Source organism: Thunnus thynnus, chromosome 17, assembly GCF_963924715.1.
Source record: "Thunnus thynnus chromosome 17, fThuThy2.1, whole genome shotgun sequence".
NCBI lineage: Eukaryota > Metazoa > Chordata > Actinopteri > Scombriformes > Scombridae > Thunnus > Thunnus thynnus.
This window is the reverse complement of record NC_089533.1, coordinates 17919969-17944956: the sequence shown is the minus strand read 5'-3', so window position 1 is coordinate 17944956 and position 24988 is coordinate 17919969. Positions and strand designations below refer to the sequence as shown.

At 36.1% G+C, this 24988-nt stretch overlaps 1 protein-coding gene and 1 gene segment (V, D, J or C); both read left to right on the top strand.

The window, feature by feature from the left end:
• Positions 1-24988, top strand: part of LOC137201474 (immunoglobulin gamma-1 heavy chain-like) — an 86835-nt gene that overhangs the window by 16748 nt on the left and 45099 nt on the right.
• LOC137168209 (uncharacterized) lies at positions 405-8608 on the top strand. The gene is made up of 5 exons (XM_067570713.1): positions 405-447; positions 538-817; positions 3028-3084; positions 6869-7198; positions 8213-8608. The coding sequence occupies exons 1-5, from the start codon at positions 405-407 to the stop codon at positions 8580-8582; spliced, it is 1080 nt and encodes a 359-aa protein (XP_067426814.1). The 3' UTR covers positions 8583-8608.

Genomic DNA, 24988 nt, shown 5'->3' with positions numbered 1-24988 from the left:
ATTACTTGAGAGAGTAGACTTGTTTTCCTTAAATGCAGGGATATTGTGTCGAGACTAAGTTTGTCATGAAATTACCATTAATAATGAACTATTGAACAATAAATTTCTAGTAAGTTGTTGGGTTTTGAATCAATATTAGTCTGGAACCACAGTGTTAACAAGCTTGTGTGTAACAACAAATTACACTCAAGAGGACTCAGTATAGATTACAGTGAAAAAAACAAGCAGATTATAAAGTTTCATCAAGGCTCATACAACAGACTCTTCTATTAGGCTCCAGTTAGATCAACATTAATGCTTCATGTGTTTGATTCTATGCAAATTCAGTGATCCTCCTTGTTTCTCAGCTATAAAAACTTCAGACTGTCAGTGGAGATCACAACACATCAGTTTAACCATAAACCATGTTCTCTGAAGCTCTGCTGCTGCTGTTGGCAGCTGGATCCTGTGAGTCTCTCTGGATTTGTCATAGTCAGCAGTTCTTCTTTTGTAGTGTAACTTGATCATCTGTAACAAAACATTTTCCTCTTTTAACAGGTGTGAAGTGTGAACAGTTGACACAGCCAGCCTTAGTGACTGTGCAGCCAGGTAAAGGTCTGACCATCACCTGTCAGGTCTCTTATTCTGTCAGTAGCCATCGCACACATTGGATCAGACAGCCTGCAGGGAAAGAACTGGAGTGGATTGGAGGTGCAGTTGTTGGATACACCACAGACTACAAAGATTCACTAAAGAACAAGTTCAGTATCGACTTAGACTCTTCCAGCAACAGAGTGACTCTGAACGGACAGAATGTGCAGCCTGAAGACACTGCTGTGTATTACTGTGCCAGAGACCCACAATAACACAAACCATCAGCAGACCTGAGCAAAAACCCCTCAGTGCCTGAACACTTGTATCATGAAGCCACCAGAGGAGGAGCCCTCAGACCACTAATGATTTCAACACCAGTTCACTGTTTCAAAAATGAAAGAATAAACAGAAAGAAACCATATAAAAAACTGGTATGAAAGCTTAAAACATATTGTTCATTTACTTTTAACAATAATTGATTTCATGTTTAAATTATTATTATATCACAGTGTGTATTCCCATAGTGAAAAAAAAAATCAAAAATAAACTTTTATATTTATGAAAAAGACATGCAAGAGGTAACATTACCACATGCATCTCCCCAAAATTATCTCCTTTCTGACTGATAATGTCAACACTTAAAAGAGTGAGGAGTAAAGGAATTCAGGTGACAAATTGGCCTCATCCATGACTTCATCGTTATAAATAAATACATTACACTTTTATCTAAATCACAATGACTTTTGTAAATACATTTAATTATCACTCATCAGCCAACTTAATATTGATGAAAAAAATGCTTCTCTTACAATCCAATCCAGTTGCATCACCTCAATCTGCAAACTGTGTAAAAAAAAAACTTGAAGCCTTCATCTTCAGTCTGCTTTATTACAATACAATTAAAATTACCAGAATTAGGAAAGAAGTTCAGCTTCAATATCAACCAAGTTCTCTGTAGTTCTGATACTGCTGCTGGCAGCTGTTTGTTTTTCCTCCAGTACAAACCTGCTCACTGCTTGAGATCTTCATGTTGGTTCCTACTACTGGTTACAAAATCTCACCTTGTCATAAGAGTGACTGAGCCTTTGCTCTACTCACCCCTCAGCTGCCTGATCTCAACCAGCGAGTTTCACAACTTCTCCAAACTGTCATTTATTGTATGTTTTTAATACATTTCATTTCATCTCTTAGATATTTCTAATGTTATCCAATTATGTAACTTTATGTTACTCTATTATTAAGAAATTACCATTTAAAAATATATATATTCAATTTTTAGATTTCCAATCAGTCATTGATTTCAGGTTATGTGCATGTACAGTATGAAAATTGCATTGTAGACATTCTTTAAGATGGTAAACAGCATATCATATCTCCTGATGTCATTTTTTGTCAAAGTTGAGATTTTGAGTAATGATATTACAAGCAGAAACTATTTCAGGTGTTTGTTTTTTTGTTGATGATGGGGTGGATGACAGAATTGCTACTTTTAATGATCTTCTGGGCAGGTGAAAAAGAAACACATGCCATCTCCCTGCTTGAAATCGAGAGACCTGGACCTGCAGCTCTGAACCAAGTCCCAGAGCGACGAGCAGCACTAGGGCGATGAGACGGGTCAGTATCTGACGCATCTGATGCACTGTTCAGTTTCCCCCACAGTACAGGCAATAGTCCAATGATCGCACATTGCTTATCATCCTGCTGTCTGTTGATATTCCCGTCACTCCCTATCCATCAGCATCCCACTGCTCTCACGTTGCAGGCCTCCAAGCTTTCTGTTTTTTCTTCCTGGTGGAGGACTCCGGTTGTGAGCAATGAGTGCAATATTCAAGCATTACAATAATGTACTTTCATCTGTAATAAAGTGTTTTGTTTTGTTTTTTCATGCAAGTGACAAACATAGAGAGATAGATTTGTCAGACATGGATGAAAATGGTGGATATATTTGAAATAAGAAAAGAAAAGTGATGCTTCAATTCAGCTGATTTGTTGAACGTTTTGTAACTCACAAATATTGAAGCTAAGAAACTCACTTTATCTTTTTTTCTAGTTGTTGGATGTGATATTGTATCCCACATTGATGGGCAATCAGTGAAAAAATGAACAGAACTATACAATCAAATTAAACTATAGCAGACTGCCAGTGAATGAACGACTCCCTCCCCATGATACTCTGATGCAAATCTTCAGTGTGTGCAGTGTACTTCTGTCCTGCTGACTGGTCTTGTTGTTCTTGTGGAGCATCAGAGGTCACATCTCCAGCCTCAGGATGATGAACACACTCACTCTTCTGCTGGTTGCTCTCTCTCTGTCCTGTGAGTTCTCCTGCTTCTTGTTGTTTTATCTTTTATCAGACAACATCAACTGATGGTCAGTCAGTGATACCAGAAAACTTCCCAGATGACTGTTTGTCTCACTTTCTTCTGTGGTTCATCTCTCCTTTCATCTCATCAGGTTGTACAGGTCAGAGTATGGAGTCCATTCCTTCCAGTTCAGTAGTGAAAAAGCCTGGTGAGACTCTCGGTCTCTCCTGCAGGGGATTTGGCTTCACATTTAGCTGCTGTGTTATGCTCTGGATCAGACAACCTGCAGGAAAAGCACTGGAAATGATAGGAATTGTTTTTTCCGATGCCAGTAAAAACACTTATGCTAGCAGTTTGAGTGGACGTGTAGAAATCAGCAGAGATGATAGCAACAGCATGGTTCATCTGAGACTGTCTTACTTAAAGCCAGAAGACTCTGCTGTGTATTACTGTGCAAAAGAAAACACACACTGGTTTAAGTAAGCTGGGGCCCTTTACAAAAACATCCAACTTTTTGTTTTTACAAACACCTGCAGGGGGCAACAGGAGATCAGATATATAATGACATGTACATCAGTATGACAGTGCACCTTAGCACACACACACACACACATAAAGACAATGTGATTGTAATAGCCAATGATCTGTTTACATTTCTGTAGGTGCTGAGGGTCAAACATTGACTGAGTCTGAATCAGTGGTTAAAAGGCCTGGAGAATCTCACAGACTGACCTGCACATATTCAGGGTTTAATGCTCATTACTGGAATGCTTGGATCAAACAGGCTGCTGGAAAATGACTGGAGTGGGTTGCTACTATCAGTGATACCAGTAGCTACATCTACTACTCTCAGTCAGTTAAAGACCTGTTTATTGTTGTGCTCGAGATGCACAGTGTTTGAGTTGGTTGAGCAGCTGTACAAAATTCTACAGCACTCATCAGACCCCTTTATCTCACATGATTAATGTCCTTCAGTTCAGTTAGTTCAAGAAATGTCGTTCTTTCCCACCAAAACATCTATTTTGGAACCATAGATATTTTATTTGCTTTTTAAAGGAAAGTTTTGTGAGAGAGGATACTTTTTAACAATATTTCCAAACAAGGATTTTAATTTTCTCCTTACTTATAAAGCACCTTTTGTTTTTAGTTTTTTTTTACAGGAATTTGAGTATGTGAGCAGCTCTCTAGAGACTCCAAGTTTCACTGAATGTCTGTGGCTTCAAACATCTGCAACACAGAAACCAATAAAAGTATCTTATGTAAAACTCCAAACCTCCGCACAGCTGCAGAAAACTCGTACTGTTACATGATTTTGTTGTCACTTCACATTTTTTTGGAAAATGATTGATTTACGTATACAAGTAAAGAAATATATACAGTATTTTTTTTTTTAAAAAAGTAGACACCAAAAGTAGATATAACCCTTTAACAATTTCAGTCTATTTTTAATTTACAATTCATAACGTGGACCAAAGGCAGATTGTGAAATCTAATGTTTCTTTTGTTTTGCTTTTTTGTTTGTTTGTTTGTTGTTGGATGATACTTAATTTTTTATTACACAAATTTAACTATTGTAATATCTTATCCTTGACCCATGCAATATTAGACTACAATTTGTTTTTCTACATTAATACATTAATAGATGGCAAACTATTTTAAATGTCATTTTAAACAAAATCATAGCACCATTATAAGTTCACTAAATTAACAATATATCATGTTTAAGTATATATTCAGTCTGGAAACTTATGAGGAAAGACTGAATGTTTCACCTCAAAGTAATAAACAGAAGTAACAAGAAATATACAATTATTTATTCAACAATATGCAAATAAATGTGACTCATATGGAAGTGAAGTGTGTGTCTGTGTGTCAGTGAGAGGACTGAAGAGCGTAGTCTCTGACAGAGAAGTTGTTTGGTGTTTAAATGTGTTTGACTTTAAACCTACTTCATCTTGACTCTTCTTCACTACAAAGATTTCATTAAACATTTTTATCAGTATTTCATGATACTAGAGCTTACTAAAAAAACAATTTCCTGTTTTATGCAAAGGTGAAGTAAAATAAATAGTATGCTCATCCATTCAAAGAACCATAAACAGTGTGCAAAAAATATTCTTTGTAATTTTGCCAAGAAATAAAAAATAAAACTGTCAACTACCTCATCAAGATTTAAGACTATTACTCCAGAAGATAAACATTTCATTCCTCTACTCAAATAATAATGAAATTATTACATTTTAGACAAGTTTTTCATACGGTCAGAATAATATCTTGAAAGATTCAATATTCAAAGGTTTTATTTATCACATGCTCATACAATATGTGCAGTGAAACATAGGGTGGCATACTCCTGAGGCTGTGCTAGAACTGCTAGTGTGTAATAAAGGATGCTCATTAGAATAAGAAAAAAATATAAAGCATAAAAATTCAAAGATAGACAGAATTTGAACATGCAAATGTGCAGCGAAGGCACAATGTGCGAGAAGAGGCCAAGGATATACAGGGGTCTGAACAAGGACAGAAACTTTTCTGCTTGAATACTCTGTTCAATCTTTTTTTATATCCTCCCCTTCTCCTGTAGAAATAAACTATTTATGTTTAACTCAGTGGACTAGTAAGAATAAATTGCATGTATTATGGTTTTATGCTCATGAAACAGAGCTGTGATACTAAAACGTTCCATTTTAAACCTGTAGAGGGAGGTCTATGCAAACTTTTCATCCCTTATAAAAACACCATCAGGAATTCTCATTTTATATGTGACAGAATTATTGGGACAGATTTTAAACCTTACAAACTTTCAGATAAGAAAACACTGAACTACATTTTTTTACAGAATGGAAAATATTATTTTCTGGAATTTATTCTCAATGCTTTGTATTTATGGTAGGAGAATAATGTATCCTTCAACACAAAGAAGACCTTTTTTTGTTAAAGTCTGACTGAGTCTGACAAGTTTGATGGATGATGATTTTCTTTGCTTACATGACCTCTGTGCTCGACAAAGCGCAATGACTGAAGACAGTGAAGCAGCTGCACAAAAACCTCCACAGACAACAAGATGACGTTGTCATCAATAAGATGATGTTGTTTTCTTATCAGCTGGATGAAGCAAAAGATCTTACATCACTCACAGTGATAATTCTTTCAACTGTAAAAGTATAATTTAAATTACCAATGTCACATTCACAAGTAAGAACTATACATCATATGAAATTAGTTTAAAGGGGAAACAAGTTGAAAAACATTTGATCAGAGAGCTTCACGGATCAGATGATAATTAGACCGGTGAAATGTCTTCAGCCCAAAATATATTCAAAAAATTGGTAGATGGCCTTTTGCTCCTTGCCAGACAGATGAATGAATATCAGAATATTTAAAGGCCTATATTGTTGTTTTTACCCCTCACATACTTTACATTAGTGCCTATCATTTCATTAATTCAATTATCTGCTCGTGTAAGTACAGTATGAAAATATTTTTGTTTGGATGATAATACAGTTGTGAACAGTTTGCAGTGTGTTTTAGGAAACCCTGCATCTGTTAATTCAGAGTTGGCAACAAAATCTTGCAACATTTCATCTGTTATGTATGTGACTGGTTGATTTTTCTGTTGTGTTTGTGCTTCTAATTATTATTACTTTTATTTTCAGATCAAAAGTCTGATTTCAAAAGACATCATGCATGAATCATAACACATTTGGCTGGAAGCACAAATACAGTTTATACTGTAATTTTAACAGCCGACCAAAATGCTGGCCAAGTCCAGTCTAGTTGTTTCCTCCCTGTGAGGAGGAGTCAATGCAAAACTTTGATGTCTTCCACCTCTACTTATCTGACTGCAGAGAGGATGACAGAGAACAGTGGACACAGTTTAACATGATGGACTATAGGACAGGACTGCTGCTTTTAACTATCTGCTGGGCAGGTGAAGATTTTCACTGATCTTAAGCTGAAGTCATCTTCAAAAAGTTAAAAACATATAACAGTTTTCGTTTTGTCTTGACAGGTGTTGATGGTCAGACTCTGACAGAATCTGAACCAGCAGTTAAAAAGCCTGGAGAATCCCACAAACTGACCTGTACAACATCTGGATTCACATTTAGTGACTACAGCATGCACTGGATCAGACAGGCTCCTGGAAAAGGACTGGAGTGGGTTGCTTATATCAGTTATGATGGTAGTAGCACATACTACTCTCAGTCAGTTCAAGGCCGGTTCACCATCTCCAGAGACGACAGCAGACAGCAGGTGTATCTGCAGATGAACAGTCTGAAGACTGAAGATTCTGCTGTTTATTATTGTGCTCGAGACTCACAGTGACTGAGTTGGTTGAGCAGCTGTACAAAATCCCACAATACTCATCACCTCTGGGCTGATAGACTCTGAGAAAGAACTATATTTTTATTTAATCTTTTGTTGTTGATTTTGTTTTTTAATGCACTCATAACACAAAACAGCAGAGGACAGAACAATTATGTTGCTAAAATCATTGTTCAGGTACATTAATATCTGTATCATAGTTGAAATCTAATGTAGGTTACAATATGAGAGTGAAAAATAATGTTGCAGTTCTTGTAAAAGACGAACACTCGAGGGCAGTCACTATCGACTATCAACACTCAGGTCCACTTTTCTTGCTGATCTAAACTAAATGATGAACTGAGTTAAAGGTTTTCACATTCGTGAGCTTGCTTCAACACATCACAAATAAAACATTTTAACTGTTGTGTCAGCAGTGACTGCAGCTTCATCTGTTTAACTTTGTGCTTGTGAGACATAGTGATGAAAGCTGGATGAACTGCAATAAAGAAAATAAAATTTCTTGGCTCTTGGAGGAAAAACTAATCTTCTTCTTAAGCATCATTTCTCTCTCAGCAATAATCCACCTCACTAAGGTGACTGATCATTTTTATATGTTTGGTCTGACAGTGCAGTTTGTACTGCATGTGTGTCATCTAAACATCCAAATTCATGCTATACTAATAAACACATCACACATTTTTACTCCCACTTTCTCACAAATTAACAATTATGAAAAAATGACTAAGAAAAGTAAAAAGAAAGATTGAACAACATCTATATTGTTGGTGTCTTAGTCTGTTTTTAACGCACTTTCTCTCTCTCAGTACAACACTACTCTTCTGCTCACTGAACTTTACTCTTGATGTCTCTTACCTTTTAACACTGTGTCTCCAAAATCATGCCTGCACAATATATCCTTCACATCAGCCTTTGCAGTTGCAGACTCAGCTGAGTTCCCATCATGACAGTTGTACAAAGCTTCTCCCTCTTGGCTCTTATTTCAGGTGAATGAAGTCAGTATCCAGCAGAAGAAGAGAAAGGGAGCTTTGGATGACTGCTGGCTTCCTGTCAATTAAACCCTGTGTCATTTCAGCTGCTCAGGGTCAGTCCCTCACCTCCTCAGAGCCAGTGGTCAACAGACCTGGAGAGTCAATCACTCTGTCCTGTAAAGTGGAAGGACTTCCTCTAGCTTGGCTGCACTGGATTCGTCAGAGATCAGGGAAAGGACTGGAATGGATCGGATACATTGATGGCCGAACTGGCACAATATTTGCTCAAAGTCTCCAAGGCCAATTTTCTATCACTAAGGATACTTCCAGAGATGTTGTGTACTTGGAGGTGAAGAGTCTGAAACCAGAAGATTCTGCTGTTTATTACTGCGCACGAGAGCCACAGTGACACAGGAGCCTACAAAGCTGTACAAAAACTGAAAAACACTAAACACTGTATAAGAAGCACTGAAGCATGTCAGGGCTTTAAAATAAAATTCCCATTGAACGATAGCAAACAATAAAACATGAAACATTTAGTCCTCTTAAGGGGGCAGATCACTTTAAATAAGTCAGTAGATCTGATTAAACATTTCTGATTATTCACCAGCTGTTATACGACTGATCCAGGTTATTTAAGTAGAGTCTCTTGACACTCCTTCTGAGTTTGTCAAGTAATCTTACAATGCTTACTGGGAATTGTTCTGCAAGAATTTATGAATACCTGGTTTTGACAATTTAGCCAGTAACGTTTATATACTGGAAGCTATTGCAGTTGTGCCTAAACTACTGTTGTGGTAATGTTGATAACCAAGTTACGCGATTTAAAACATGCCACAGTATTTTTAAATGTATAGATTTAGATTGAAACCTCCTGGTCTGTAAATATTTAATGTAGTTTCACCAAACTGGGAATCAAGAACACTTTAGTTGTTTCCTCCCTGTGAGGAGGAGTCAATGCAAAACCTTGATGTCTTTTACCTCTACTTATCTGACTGCAGAGAGGATGACAGAGAACAGTGGACACACAGTTTAACATGATGGACTACAGGACAGGACTGCTGCTTTTCACTATCTGCTGGGCAGGTGAAGATTTTCACTGATCTTGAGTTGAAGATGTCTTCAAAAAGTAACACAAAAAAGTTACAACAAATAACTGTTTCCTTTTTTATCTTGACAGGTGTTGATGGTCAGACTCTGACAGAATCTGAACCAGCAGTTAAAAAGCCTGGAGAATCCCACAAACTGACCTGTACAACATCTGGATTCACATTCAGTAGCTACAACATGAACTGGGTCAGACAGGCTCCTGGAAAAGGACTGGAGTGGATTGCTTATATCAGTTATGGTGGTGGTAGTAGCAAATCCTACTCTCAGTCAGTTCAAGGCCGGTTCACCATCTCCAGAGACAACAGCAGAGAGCAGCTGTATCTGCAGATGAACAGTCTGAAGACTGAAGATTCTGCTGTTTATTATTGTGCTCGAGACTCACAGTGACTGGAGTTGGTTGAGCAGCTGTGCAAAATCATACTCATCATCTCTGGGCTGATAAACTACTTTGCATGATTAATTTTTATGAAGTATACGTTCATGCTTTTTCATGTACAAAATACATTTCATTTCACAGTTCACACTTTAATAAGGTGCTGAATCATGAAAATGAGATATTAGGTATTTGTGTGGAACATTCTGATATATTGGAGGTTTAATTTAGACGAATAAATAAACAAGGATTAATAACATGATGAGTTTTCAAAATATTCAAAGCCAATAAAACATAAATAAATAATAAAGTAGATCAAACAAAGAAAACTAGTCCTTTAAATATATCTTTCAACAATGCATCTTCTGCTTTTCTGTGTTCACTGTCATGTTGGCACTTAAGTGAATATTTTGGGTAACTAAGGAAAAGTAAAAAGTAAACAATTAAAAAAAAAAAAAAAAAGGAAAAGAAAAGAAAATCCAAACTTGAGAGGGAACATAAGGATTAACTGGCTATAACAGTTTTCCCAGCAATGTTCACATACAGGAGGATCCATTAGTCCCCCATTACCTCACATGATTAATGTCCTCAGTTCAAGTAGTTCAAGAAGACGACAACGATGAAAGAAATTTCCTTTACACCAAAAGATCTTTTTGGAACCAGTGATAGTTTAATTGGGTTTTAAAAGTAGTTTAATTTAAAAGTTAAAAGTTTTAATTATCTTCTTACCTAAAGCAACTAACTATGTTTTAATATGAATTTCCATATCTGAGCAGCTCTCTAGAGACTGAGTCAATCACTCTGTCCTGTAAAGTGGAAGGACTTTCTCTAGCTTGGCTGCACTGGATTCGTCAGAAATCAGGGAAAGGACTGGAATGGATCGGACGCATTGATAGCGGAACTGGTACAATATTTGCCCAAAGTCTCCAAGGTCAATTTTCCATTACTAAAGATACTTCCAGAAATGTTGTGTACTTGGAGGTGAAGAGTCTGAAACCAGAAGATTCTGCTGTTTATTACTGCGCACGAGAGCCACAGTGACACAGGAGCCTGCAAAGCTGTACAAAAACTGAAAAACACTAAACACTGTATAAGAAGCACTGAAGCATGTCAGGGCTTTGAAACAAATTTCCTTTTGAATGATGGCCAATAATTAACAATGAAACACATTTCATCAATACAAAATAATTTGTCATTGTGTTGAGACACTTTATCCTGAAACATTTAGTCATCTGATGGGAGCAGATCTTTAAATGTTTTTAAACATGTCAATATCTCAAAATAACACTAATACTAATATTCTTTTTCTACTTGTAGCTGACCAACAACCGAGAAAAACAAACACACAGCAGAAAAAAAACTATTTTATTTTATTTATATAGCCAAACAAAATGACAAATTATATAATTTCCTCAAAGTCCTTTTCAGTCTGTACAGCATACAACACCATTCATCCCTAAACCCTCAGTTTCAATAAGGAATTTCCTCAAACCAAAATATTACAAAAACAGTGTTGCATGATGTAGTGCGACAAAAGCAACATAAAAAAAACAACTCACAACAGATTGATTTCATTATTGGTCATGATCACAGTGACTTCAGTGGTATCTGATGCTCCCTCCATTTTCATTCCTTCAATTATCATTTATATCAGTTAATATCGCTCATTGCCATCTTTGCTCAGTCACAGCTGCCTTCATTGCCCTTTGTCTTTCATGTACTGTATGTATACTGAAATGTTCCTGTATATAATCACATTTTGATATGTATGTTGCAGTACTCTGATGTTTCTGCTACTGACAGTAATTGTAGTAGGATATTCCTTAATAATTTTGCTTGGAGTTTGCTTGGAGTTTAATAGTTAAACAGCCTCTGTGAATCCACTGATGAGCTTGGAATAGTATATGTGTTGGATTGCACATCTCACACATTATAATATGCTTTATTAAGGGAAATATTGATGTTACACAAATAAGATCAGTAATTCCCGCGTTTCAATAACTGAGAGTAAATTGCAATTCAGTTGTTTCCTCCCTGTGAGGAGGAGTCAATGCAAAACTTTAGATGTCCTCCACCTCTACTTATCTGACTGCAGAGAGGATGACAGAGAACAGTGGACACACAGTTTAACATGATGGACTATAGGACAGGACTGCTGCTTTTAACTATCTGCTGGGCAGGTGAGGACTTTTAAGTTTTCATTTTAACTTCATCAAATCAAGTTATAAGCTTAATGCATGTAATTAATTTATTTTTTATCTTGACAGGTGTTGATGGTCAGACTCTGACAGAATCTGATCCAGTGATTAAAAAGCCTGGAGAATCCCACAAACTGATCTGTACAGCCTCTGGATTCACATTCAGTGACTACGCTATGCACTGGGTCAGACAGGCTCCTGGAAAAGGACTGGAGTGGGTTGCATTCATCAGTCAACCAAGTGGTAGTAGCAAATACTACTCTCAGTCAGTTCAAGGCCGGTTCACCATCTCCAGAGACAACAGCAGACAGCAGGTGTATCTGCAGATGAACAGTCTGAAGACTGAAGATTCTGCTGTTTATTATTGTGCTCGACACTCACAGTGACTGAGTTGGTTGAGCAGCTGTACAAAATCCTACAATAGTTCTCAATAGTTCTCCTTACTAGGATGATAGATCACAATAACTATCTCATGTGATTAATGTCTTCAGTTTAAGTAGTTCAAGAAAATTTTGTAATTCCTCTACTCCTATTCATCTTTGGAGAACAATGTGATATTTATTTGGGCCTTAAAGACACATTTTACAAGAGAAAACAATATTTCTAATAAGAGAAGTATATCGCTTGGATATGTAAATCATATTAATAGACAGAGCTGTCTTCCTTATTACCAAACAGCTTGAATTAAGATGTCTGACACTCAAGAGATTACCATCAGTTACAATTTTTGGACTCAGTATTTGAACAAGACAGAAAAGTTTTTTGTTTGTTTTTTTCCCCTTTATTTAGTGCAGAGTGTGAATAACACAAATTGAGTGCAGGACAAGTGATTAACATGAAACCCTTATGACACAGGACAGTACATACAGGAGGAGCAAAAAGGACCAAACAGTAACCCCAAGAAAACAATAACATGAAAATAAATTAATAAATAAAAATAAATAAATACACTTTTGGCTTAGTACAAAATGCACATGGTGTGTGAGTGTGTTAGTGTTGGTGTGTAAGGATATAGAGGGAAGAGAGCAGAGGGAAGGAAAGAGAAGAAGAAAGAGAGACATAAAAAAAAGAAAGAAGAAAAAGCAGAGAAGAAAAGAAATGGAAAGCTGCAGTGTTGTGGAGGATCTCTGGTTTGGAACCAGGGTGAGAGATAGAGTTTTATTTTATTTTATTTTATTTTATTATTATTTTGATTTTTATATTTTGAGTGTGTTTTACACCCTTAGCTTAAAAGATAAGATGATCACTGAATTAAAACACTAATTGTGCAGTTAAATGTTTTGTCTAAATGTTTAACCTGAGAGTTGATTGTTAACAGTCTGATTATTTCACCTTTTCTCAGTTTGCAGAATTAATATGAAATCAAAGCTTCAATACTCACTGAATATAAAACAGGATGTTCTGTATGGTATCAATGAAGTTTCAAACTACTTCAGCAATAACATTAAACTGTCAACATTGTCAAATTATCTCACAGACATCCCACTAAAGATTGTTTTAAACTAATATAATTATCTTTTATAATTATCTTTTAAGGGAAACAAATAGTTTTATGCAGATCATCACACAGGTTTCAGTTCCTGAACATCTGTTCAGAGTCTCCAAGTTTGTTTGGGCTACATGTCTGTGACTTCAAACATCTGCAAAAACTGAAAACATTCAAACTTTTGTATTCAAAGCTCCAAACCTCCATCTAACCAGAACAAACTCAAGTCTTCATGCTATTTGAGTATTTCCCCTGTTACTTCGCTGCAGTAATTAAATAGATATATACTGTACATACAGACACACAGTAAAATATTTGTCGATTGTTGACACTTATTTTTTCGTTACTTTAAAATATATATTTTTTAATCTTTCTTTCTCTTTCTTGTCTTCATTTTTCCTTTCTCACATAGATTTAGAAAATATGAAATAAAATACAACAAAAATTACAACTAAAATAGTAAAATTTTGGCTGTAAAAAAACTCTATCAGAAAAAATTCACATTAACCTTAAACTTTATATGATTTTTAAAAATTAAAATGATGAAAGAACTCAGGTCTATATAAATGTTCTTTATAACAATGTAATTCAACAATAACTTTATTTGATTCAATAATTTATTTCTACTTCAGTCTGGATTTGAGAAGAAATGCTGATCTTTTCACCTTCAACAGAACCTATTTAAATAAAATGTAATAAATCATTGAACAATATGCAAATACATGTGATTCATAAGGAAGTGAAGTGTGTGTGTGTGTGTGTGTGTGTGTCAGTGAGAGGACAGAAGAGCTCACATCAGTTCAGCTTCAACATCAACCATGTTCTCTGCAACTCTGATGCTGCTGCTGGCTGCTGGATCCTGTGAGGAGCTTTCAGTGGATTCACACTAATAAACACATTAGAAACACTGAATAGTCAGATGAATGATGGAGATAATGTTGATTTCTCTTTCCACAGGTGTGTACAGTATTGATCTCACCCAGCCAGACTCAATGGTTGTGCAGCCTGGACAGTCTTTGACCATCACCTGTCAGGTCTCTGGTTATTCTCTGACTGATAACGACTATGCACCAGGTTGGATCAGACAGCGTGAAGGAAAACCAATGCACTAGATTTCCCATCAGTGGGGAGGAGGTACTCCTCGTCAAAATAATGCTCTGAAGAACAAGTCCAGCTACAGCAGAGACACTTCTGCTAGAACATTGACTATTAAAGGACAGAATCTGCAGCCTGAGGACACAGCTCACACAGCTAAATACCCAGAGATTCATGTGACTGAAACACACACAAACATGTTCTAAATTTGAACATTAATAAAGATAGTGCTCTCTGCTTAGTTTATAAATAATTGTATTTATGGAATTCACAGAACAGTAGAGGCATTTTTCCTCATAGACAGTAGAAGAGTTCAGTATTAAATGTAGATATCATTTGACTTCAACTGCATTTGACATCAATACATAAAGGATATGACACATTTTTCTATATATATGTTTTTGTTTCTGTATTGTGGGGAAACTAAAATATTATCTGACAAAATGAATGATAGCTCTATCTCTTTAAAGGCAGGAACAAATACAGATATAGGGTGCACGTTTCCTTTTTCTTATTTGGCCAAAAGGAAACACAGCTGTAACTTGCTACACCATCAATTAAAGATTGTTGAACTCCTTTTCCACCATGTCACAAATTAGCTGACAGGATTTGGATATTTTATATTTTCCTCTGTTGTTGTAGATACTCTACTTAAGAAAACATATCTGTGTTGCATATTTCCTTTTTAAACCTGTAGAGGGAGGTCTATGCAAACTCTTTCTTCCCTATAAACACACCAACAGCAAATGTCATATAGTAGTTTGTGGCAAAACAACAGTTTTATACAAATTAGCACCACTCAATAAAAAGCACTGAACCACAGTGTTTATTGCAGAATAAAAATTACACTTGCCTGGAGTTTAAGAAAAACAATTCTTTTACTTCTTTTTTAAATGTCCAGCATGCGATTTCCAAGTTTGATGGATGATGATCTTCATTTCTTTGTTTACAGGAGTTCAGAGTGAAATCAAACTGGACCAGTCTCCCTCTGAGGTGAAAAGACCCGGAGAGACAGTGAAGATGTCATGTGTCATATCTGGATTTGACATGACAGACAAGCTACTATATTAACTGGATAAGACAGAGACCAGGCAAAGCTCTGGAGTGGATTGAGAGGATGAACGCAGGCAGAAACTCTACTATCTATGCCAGCTCCTTTCAAAGCTGTTTCATCATGATTGAAAATGTGTCCAGCAGCAATCAGTACCTTGAGATCAAGAGCCTGACAGCAGAAGATTCTGCTGTTTACTTCTGTGCTCGATAAAACTGCACAAAAACCTCCACAGACAACAAGTAGCTACATATGATGACAGTGACATCTTGGTTTTCTGATGAGCTGCATGTTACAAAATTACTTTGAAAATATCCACAACAGATTTCTTTATATTTTAAACTTGTTGGTAGTTTTTTTGTCTTTCTGATCTTACATCATTCAAATAAATAGACTGAGTTCTTTCAACTGTCAAATCATAATTTAAATAGCAAATGTCACATTCACAGGTACAAACTTTACATTTCATGAAATGAGTTCAAAAAGGGAAACAAGTTGAAAAAAAAATTGAGAGTGAACTTCATGGATCAGAGGTGACCTCAGTCCAAAACATATTCAGAACATTGGTGGATGGTTTTACTTAGTCAAATGACAATGAAGCAGATTTCAAATGGCAGTATGTTGCTGATTAAAACAATAGAATATTTATATTATTTTATGCTCTCATCTGCTGCCCATTATGCAAAAACAAAATTTATAATGCATGAATCAAATTAATGTTCATATAATCACAATTTTGATATTATAAATCTACATTATTTGTTGTAGTTTCAACACACAGTAGGTAGAAATGAGGGCCAAATACAACCCAAATCTGTCCTTCCTGTCAGGAGGAGTCAATGCAAAACCTTGATGTCTTCCACCTCTACTTATCTGACTGCAGAGAGGATGACAGAGAACAGTGGACACACAGTTTAACATGATGGACTATAGGACAGGACTGCTGCTTTTAACCATCTACTGGGCAGGTGAAGATTTTGATCTTGAGTTTAAGTCATCTTCAAAAAGTTAAAAACTTATATAACAGTTTTCTTTTTGTCTTGACAGGTGTTGATGGTCAGACTCTGACAGAATCTGAATCAGCAGTTAAAAAACCTGGAGAATCCCACAAACTGACCTGTACAGCCTCTGGGCTTGACTTTGATAGCTCTTGGATGGCCTGGATCAGACAGGCTCCTGGAAAAGGACTGGAGTGGATTGCAATCATCGAATATGACAGTGACTCAATCTACTACTCTCAGTCAGTTCAAGGCCGGTTCACCATCTCCAGAGACAACAGCAGAGAGCAGCTGTATCTGCAGATGAACAGCGTGAAGACTGAAGATTCTGCTGTTTATTATTGTGCTCGATGGCCACAGTGACTGGAGTTGGTTGAGCAGCTGTACAAAATCCTACAATACTCATCCTGATAGGCCTCAACTACCTCATATAATGATGTAACTTCAATTAAGTTGAAAGTAGTAGTATAGTTGTCGTCGTTTTAAAACCTTTTAAGGCTGCACAAGCAAAACATGACAAAGTGCAGATTGAAACTTGATAAGCTGAAATATAAAAGCCAGACAAAACAGTACTTAACAAAGAAGAAACAAAGACCACAAACATGTGGACAATCATTCACATTTATTCATGTAAATAAAAGGTTATCACTCAGATATCTATGTTACCAAACTATCATCACAGTATCATCAGTCATCTATATCTAAATCTGCTCCTTCTTCTCCCTGTTCATGTCACGTCAGTGCTGTGAGTGCAGAGTGTATCCCAGCATACACAAGTTGAAAGGCGGAAACTGCTAGGTATGTTTGGCAGAGATTCAAATACAACAATATTTCTTTATTCTTGGGATTCGCAAGTGAGTTACTGTATATGTTGAGATAGAAAAGAGTTACAGTCCCTCATTTTAAACTCTAGAGGGCAGACAAGGACTGACTGTGTTACTGATCACAGTAATCTTGGATTGAAATGATAGTGATGAAAAGAGATTGTTTCATTTGTCTTGAGCACAGTTAGTGTTAATATTTTCACCCTGATAGATGGGATGGCACAGTGGTTCAATGTTTAGCACTCTCACCTCACAGCAAGAAGGTCCTGGGTTCAAATCCACTGTGAGGATCTGGGTTTTCTCTGAGTGTCTGTGGTGGTTTCCTCACACAGTCAACACATATGCAACTTTGGTGAAATGGATATTCTAACTTGTTCAATTGCTGATGGAGTGATTATGTTTTGACCTGTCTTGTTTAGTGTCCACTGAGAAAAGCTTCACCTTTTAACCGTGAACAAGAGATGCAGTTTGAAAGATGGATGTAATCCTGATACCAAATTTGTTCCTCACTTCTCACCATATAATGACCAAAAATGTATCACAATCCTCTGTTCAGTTTTTCTTTTTGCCATGAATTATTGAAATGAATATGTTGCTTGTGCTATCTAATAGGGGTGTGCCTGAATACAATTATGTTATTTGGCAAAGCACAAATAGTGTTTTTTTATGAACATTTACTTTGTACAAATATTTAAAAAATTATTTGCTTTTGGGAAGAAAAAAAACATGTCATATAGCACGCAGTTCAGTTTCATTCCTATCTCAGTCTCTGTCCTCTGCTCCACTCTTAAGTCTATCAGCAGGTCTCAAAGAGGAGAGTCACATCCACCTGCTACATGACCTAATTTGGACATCACTCCCGGAGTTGGGGGTGTTCCCCAGAGATAAACACAGCTGAACTGCTGACACAAGAAAAGTCCTCTCAAGTGACTCTCCATAACCTGTTGTACCCCTTCTCCTTTCCACAAAGTTAGGTTGTAAAAATGAAGAGTGCAAAGCAAGAATCACCTTTGAAGTTCTTCTCCACATGTTACACAATGTACTGTCTCTGTGTTATGGGTGTATAAATAGTTAGAGGTCTGTCTGCACATGTGCAATGCACGTTGTTTCAGCTCAGTGCAGTCGTCTATTATCTGGGAGGCTGGAGTTTGAGACTCACTGTGGGGACCTCCTTCGTGAGACAGTTTATTCATAAACACTTATTTTAACACTTTAATATCCTAAAATTAAAAGTGTATTAAAAGCAAAAACTGTATTTTTACAACTTTTTCCACCTTTATTAAATTACAAATACAAATATAAATAATTTTGTTGCCTCAACAAATACAGATACAAATACAAATACTGGGCCCTCTGCACATCCCTACTATCTAATTTTGTTTGTTTGTTACAAGCTGTATGCTTGGAATCAGACACCAAATGTTCATGTGTTGTCTGACAACACCTCAAATCTAATTTAAAAACACATATAATAAGCAAATATTAGGCAAGATACTGTGGTGGAGACAGATGTCCCCAACAAACGGTCATGCTAGTAACTGTGCAACATTTACATCAATAAGAGACGGTTCCCAGGGAAGTTGGGAAGGGGGATGATCAGTAATGTCACATTTTGGTTCTCTGTGTGTGATGATTGAAGGCTGTTAGGCCCATTTTTATTGTGAGGAATGTGTAAGATGCTGAGAAAGTATTATTTCTAAACCAGGTGCAATGGATATATGTTAGAGAAGTTTGAGACACCATTGTTCCTGAGATGAATCATGCCTGGATTATTACCAAAGTGTCAAGGTCAAACGAGGTGGAGTTGAGAAAATAACCTCCACATTAGGAGGGGTTATGAGAGGTATATAATATAATGTTGTATGATTTTGCATTAGGTTCTTTATCCCAGGATGAAGGCCTCGATTTGCTTTATATTGCTTTTTATGCACAGTAACTTATTCACATTGAACTCAGCTTCCAGTGTATTTCTTTGAGTCTTTCTCTTATAAATTTTGAGTTTAATGCTAAGTTGTGGGTGACCTGAAGATTTATTGGCCCATCTGAAGATTTCCCATGAAAATACTTTAAAAAATTTCAGCAGTGTGAGGAGGAGTCAATGCAAATCTTGATCCTTCCATCTATTTTATGTCACTGCAAACTGAAGACAAATCAAACCACCAACCTGACATACAACAAATTTTCACAATGACTGTAGCTACATGTTTAACTTTTCTGATGCTATCAGTCATTTCTGCTGAATATGACATCTCTGCACACATCTTTTTCTATTTCAATAGATTTTGTTTGGGTCTGTTTTGATCAAACTGCTTTCTTCTCTAGGTGTTTGCAGTCAGACTCTGACTGAGTCCGGACCTGTGGTAAAGCTGCATGGAGAATCCCACAAACTGACCTGTACATATGCAGGAATATCAGATGATTATGCTGATATCAGCTGGATAAAATAAAATAAAACAAAAATTACAACGACAATAATAAAATCTTGGCTGTAAAAAACTCTGATGTACTGCCTACCTGCCTACTACCTGAAGTATCTTCATAAACTTTAAATGATTTTTAAAAATTAAAATGATGAATGAACTCAGGTCTATATAAATGTTCTTTATAACAATGTAATTCAACAATAACTTTATTTGATTCAATTATTTCTTTCTACTTCAGTCTGGATTTGAGAAGAAATGCTGATCTTTTCATCTTCAACAGAATCCATTTAAATAAAATGTAATCAGAGTGTGTGTGTGTCTGTGTGTCAGTGAGAGGACAGAAGAGCTCACATCAGTTCAGCTTCAACATCAACCATGTTCTCTGCAGCTCTGATGCTGCTGCTGGCAGCTGGATCCTGTGAGGAGCTTTCAGTGGATTCACACTAATAAACACATTAGAAACACTGAATAGTCAGATGAATGATGGAGATAATGTTGATTTCTCTTTCCACAGGTGTGTACAGTATTGATCTCACCCAGCCAGACTCAATGGTTGTGCAGCCTGGACAGTCTTTGACCATCACCTGTCAGGTCTCTGGTTATTCTCTGACTGATAACAGCTATGCAACAGGTTGGATCAGACAGCGTGAAGGAAAACCAATGGACTGGATTATACATCGGAGTGGAGGAGACGACCTTTGGCAAAATAATGCTCTGAAGAACAAGTTTCTTTATTACACACACACCTCTAATAGTTCAGTGACATTAAAGGGACTAAATCTGCAGTCTGAGGACACAGCTGTGTATTACTGTGTCCGTCACCCCGAAATGATACAAACCACCAACAGACCTGCACAAATACCCAGAGATTCATGTGACTGAAACACACACAAACATGTTTTAAATATGAACATTAATAAAGATAGTGCTCTCTGCTTAGTTGATAACAATTTGTATTTGTGGAATTCACAGAACCTCTATATCTTTGAAGGCAGAAACAAATAGGGTGCAGATTTCCTTTTTTTATTTGGCTAAACTGAAATATAGTAATTTGCTACATCATGAATAAAAGATTGTCAATGTTGAACATAAAAGTTTTGTTCACCTTCTCCACCAGGTCAGATATTAGCTAGCAGGGATTTGATATTTTACATTTTCCTCTGTTGTTGTAGATACTCTACTTATGAAAATGTATCTGTGTTGAATATTTCCTTTTTAAACCTGTAGAGGGAGGTCTATGCAAACTCTTCCTTATAAAAATACAGCAATAGCAACTGTCATATAATTTGGAGCAGAACAACTAGAGGAGTTTTATACATTGTTAAAACACTCTGACCAGAAAGCACTGAACCACAGTGTTTATTACAGAATGAAAAACACAATTGTCTGGATTTTATTGTTTGTAGTTACTATTCATGGTAAGAAAACCAATTCTTTTGCTTCTTTTGTAAATGTCTAACCTGTGATTTTCAAGTTTCATGAATGATGATCTTCATTTCTTTGCTTACAGGAGTTCAGAGTGAGATCAAACTGGACCAGTCTCCCTCTGAGGTGAAAAGACCTGGAGAGACAGTGAAGATGTCATGTGTCATATCTGGTTATAGCCTGACAAGCTACTATATTCACTGGATAAGACAGAGACCAGGTAAAGCTCTGGAGTGGATTGGGAGGATGAACACAGGTTCAAACTCTGCTAGCTATGCCAGCTCCTTTCAAAGCCGTTTCATCATAACTGAAACTGCGTCCAGCAGCAATCAGTACCTGGAGGTGACGAGTCTGACAGCAGAAGATTCTGCTGTTTACTTCTGTGCTCGAAGAGTCACAGTGACTGAAGACAGTGAAGCAGCTGCACAAAAACCTCCACAGACACAACATTTGACCAGAGATGAAGCAGTTTTCAAGTAGCAGTATGTTGGTGACTAAAACAATAGAATATTTATATTATCTTCTTATCTGCTGCCAATTACACTCACAGGGAGTAATGAGAAACTTGATAACAAAATAAATCATGTTTAAACTGATTTCAATAAGCCATGCATGTTAATGTGTCTCATGTCTGAACATGAATTTAATAATAATACTTAGAAATACTTATGGACACATTTTACACACATTAAACTAAAACATGTCAACTAACAAAAACACATTTTGAGAACCATTAATGGGGTTTTGAATGGGGATTAAAAGTGTATTTCCTAACAGCGATTTGAATGTACAAATAATAATACTAAATAAGCATTTATTGCTTATTCCATATAAGAGCCTCAGTAAAACCATTTCTCAGAGAAGACCACTGCTAAACAGTAAACAGCATTTGTGTAGTTAAATTACTTTTCTAACTATCTAAACTGAGATTTAAGAGTCTGAAGGCAGTTGATGAACATTTCTTAGTTTGGAGTGGGATTAAAACTACAGTACAATATACACAGAGAACTGCAAAGGCTGTGAACTAAGAGGATAAATGGATGTCAAAAGTGTTTTTCAGTTGTAAACACACTTAACTGTCCACATTTTCCACTGTTTTGTTTATTTGTCTTCAATGTGATAGCAAAGATCACATTCATGTAAATCATTTGACTGATAAGCCAGCAGACATTTTCTACCTAACTACAGCAAATATATATATAAATATATATATATATATATATATATATATATATATATATATATATATATATATATATATATCTTTTTGCATGTGGTTATACAAGGTTTCAGTTCCTTATTTAATTTCCTTTAGAACAAACATCTGCAATATGCAAACACTAAAACCCATAAAAAGTTTGTATAAATCAGCTGCAGCAAACTCAAGCATCGATACTATTTAGATTATTTTGCTTTCACATCTCTGGTGTTTGCAGTAACAAAATAAAATTAAATAAATCTCTTCATAAATATATGTAAGTTTAGCAAAACAAATCTTTTTAAATGTTTTAAATGAGTATTTCATAGTTGTCAAACTATATAAATGCTGTTTTATTTTGTGTTGTGTTCTCAACTTTAAACTTGACTTTCAAAGCAGTGATGTAGGAGGAGCTCCTGTAAACAAATTCTCAGGGGTCCAGTTAACATTATACATGAAGGGATTTGAAATACTAAGCACACTGTTAACATGGCTGAAAGCGGCCACTCTTGGTAGTTGTTCTGTTTGTTTTAACTGCTGTTGAAGGTCAGACCATAACAGAGTCTGAACCAGCAGTTAAAAAACCTGAAGAATCCCACAAACTCACCTGCACAACATCTGGGTTTGACTTTGACCTGGTAAAGGACCAGAGAGGATCACTTTTATACACACATCTAGTTCTTCTATCTATTACTGCCAGTCAGTCCAGGGTAGATTCACCATCTCCAGAGATGACTCCAGCAGTAAGCTCTATCTATAGATGAACAGTCTGAAGACTGAAGACACAGCAGTTTATTACTGTATTACCGACAGTAATAAGAGAGTCATATAAATATCACCTCCTCTATTTACCACCACCATTTATTACAATGCTGACTTCAGTGAATTTGGTTTTATTTTCAATTACACAAAATATGACATTAAATATACATTTTAAGGACATAAATAGCAATATGATCCTCCTTAAAAATTATAGTAAAATTAAATTGTATAAAATTATATTTGAATTTACAAAATGTTTCAATTTCTCAAAAATATATTTGGGTATCAATAAAATATTTTTTGTACAAAAGTAGAAATGCATTATTTGAAACACTTGACATGTTTCATTAAATACAGGGACTTGAGTTGATTAAATGAGTGATAAAACTGCTATCATTAATAAACTGTTTAGATATAAGTAAGTTGGTGATGAATATTTAAATATCGGAATCAAGGCCTTGATTCTACATCTGTGAAATAATAATTAAAAAGGACACTGAAATTATTATTTCGAGACAGTGTGAAGAAAATAATATTAATAACAACTTCCTCTATTTAGCTCCAGTTTGTCACACATTCTTACGCTCTATATTTGATTCTATGCAAACTCAGTGATCTTCCTTGTTACGCAGTTATAAAGATTTCTCATGAGACTGTCAGTGGAGGTGAAAGAGGATCAGAAGCTCACATCTCTTCAGTTTCACCATAAACCATGTTCTCTGTAGCTCTGCTGCTGCTGTTGGCAGCTGGATCCTGTGAGTCTCTCTGGATTTGTCATAGTCAGCAGTTCTTCTTTTGCAGTGTAACTTGATCATTTGTAACAAAACATTTTCTTCTTTTAACAGGTGTGAAGTGTGAACAGTTGACACAGCCAGCCTCAGTGACACAACTGTCAAAGATTCACTAAAGAACAAATTCAGTGTCAACTTAGACTCTTCCAGCAACAGAGTGACTCTAAATGGACAGAATCTACAGCCTGACGACACTGCTGTGTATTACTGTGCCAGACACCCACAATAACACAAACCATCAGCAGACCTGAACAAAAACCTCTCAGGCAGCCACACATCCAACAGACACTTACAGTAGAGGACAGATGCAGCTGTGTTTCTGTCTTCTGGAGACACAAACAAGCAACACATGTACAGTACAAAAATCACCTGCTAAATGTAAACATCATATTTAGGACTGTGAGATTATGAAATAAAAAATACATTTAGAAGTTCAGTAATTAGTTACTCAGTACTTTAATCTATCTCCCACCATTAATGACTCACAGTAGATTCTGCATTTTCAAAAATGCAAAATGAACCATAAAACAAATTCAACTACAGTAACATGTGGTCTTTCTAAAGGCCTGCATCTGACAAAAAGTTAGTTTCTCTACAGTAACCTCAAGAGTTTTAATCAAGAGTTTAAAATCTAATCACAGCAGCATTACTGTAACACTCTTTCAGTGAATTAACCATTTATATGGTGATACTGATGACCATATAATGCTCTCAGTATGTTTGGCCTTTTGCTCCTTGCCAGACAGACGGATGAATATCAGAATATTTAAAGGCCCATATTGCTGTTTTTACACCTCACATACTTTAAATTAGTGCCTATTATTTCATTAATTAAATTATCTGCTTGTGAAAGTACAGTATGAAAATTTTTGTTGCTTGGATGATAATACTGTAATTTTAACAGCCAATCAAAATGCTGGCCAAGTCCAGTCTAGTTGTTTCCTTCCTGTGAGGAGGAGTCAATGCAAAACCTTGATGTCTTCCACCTCTACTTATCTGACTGCAGAGAGGATGACAGAGAACAGTGGACACACAGTTTAACATGATGGACTATAGGACAGGACTGTTGCTTTTAACTATC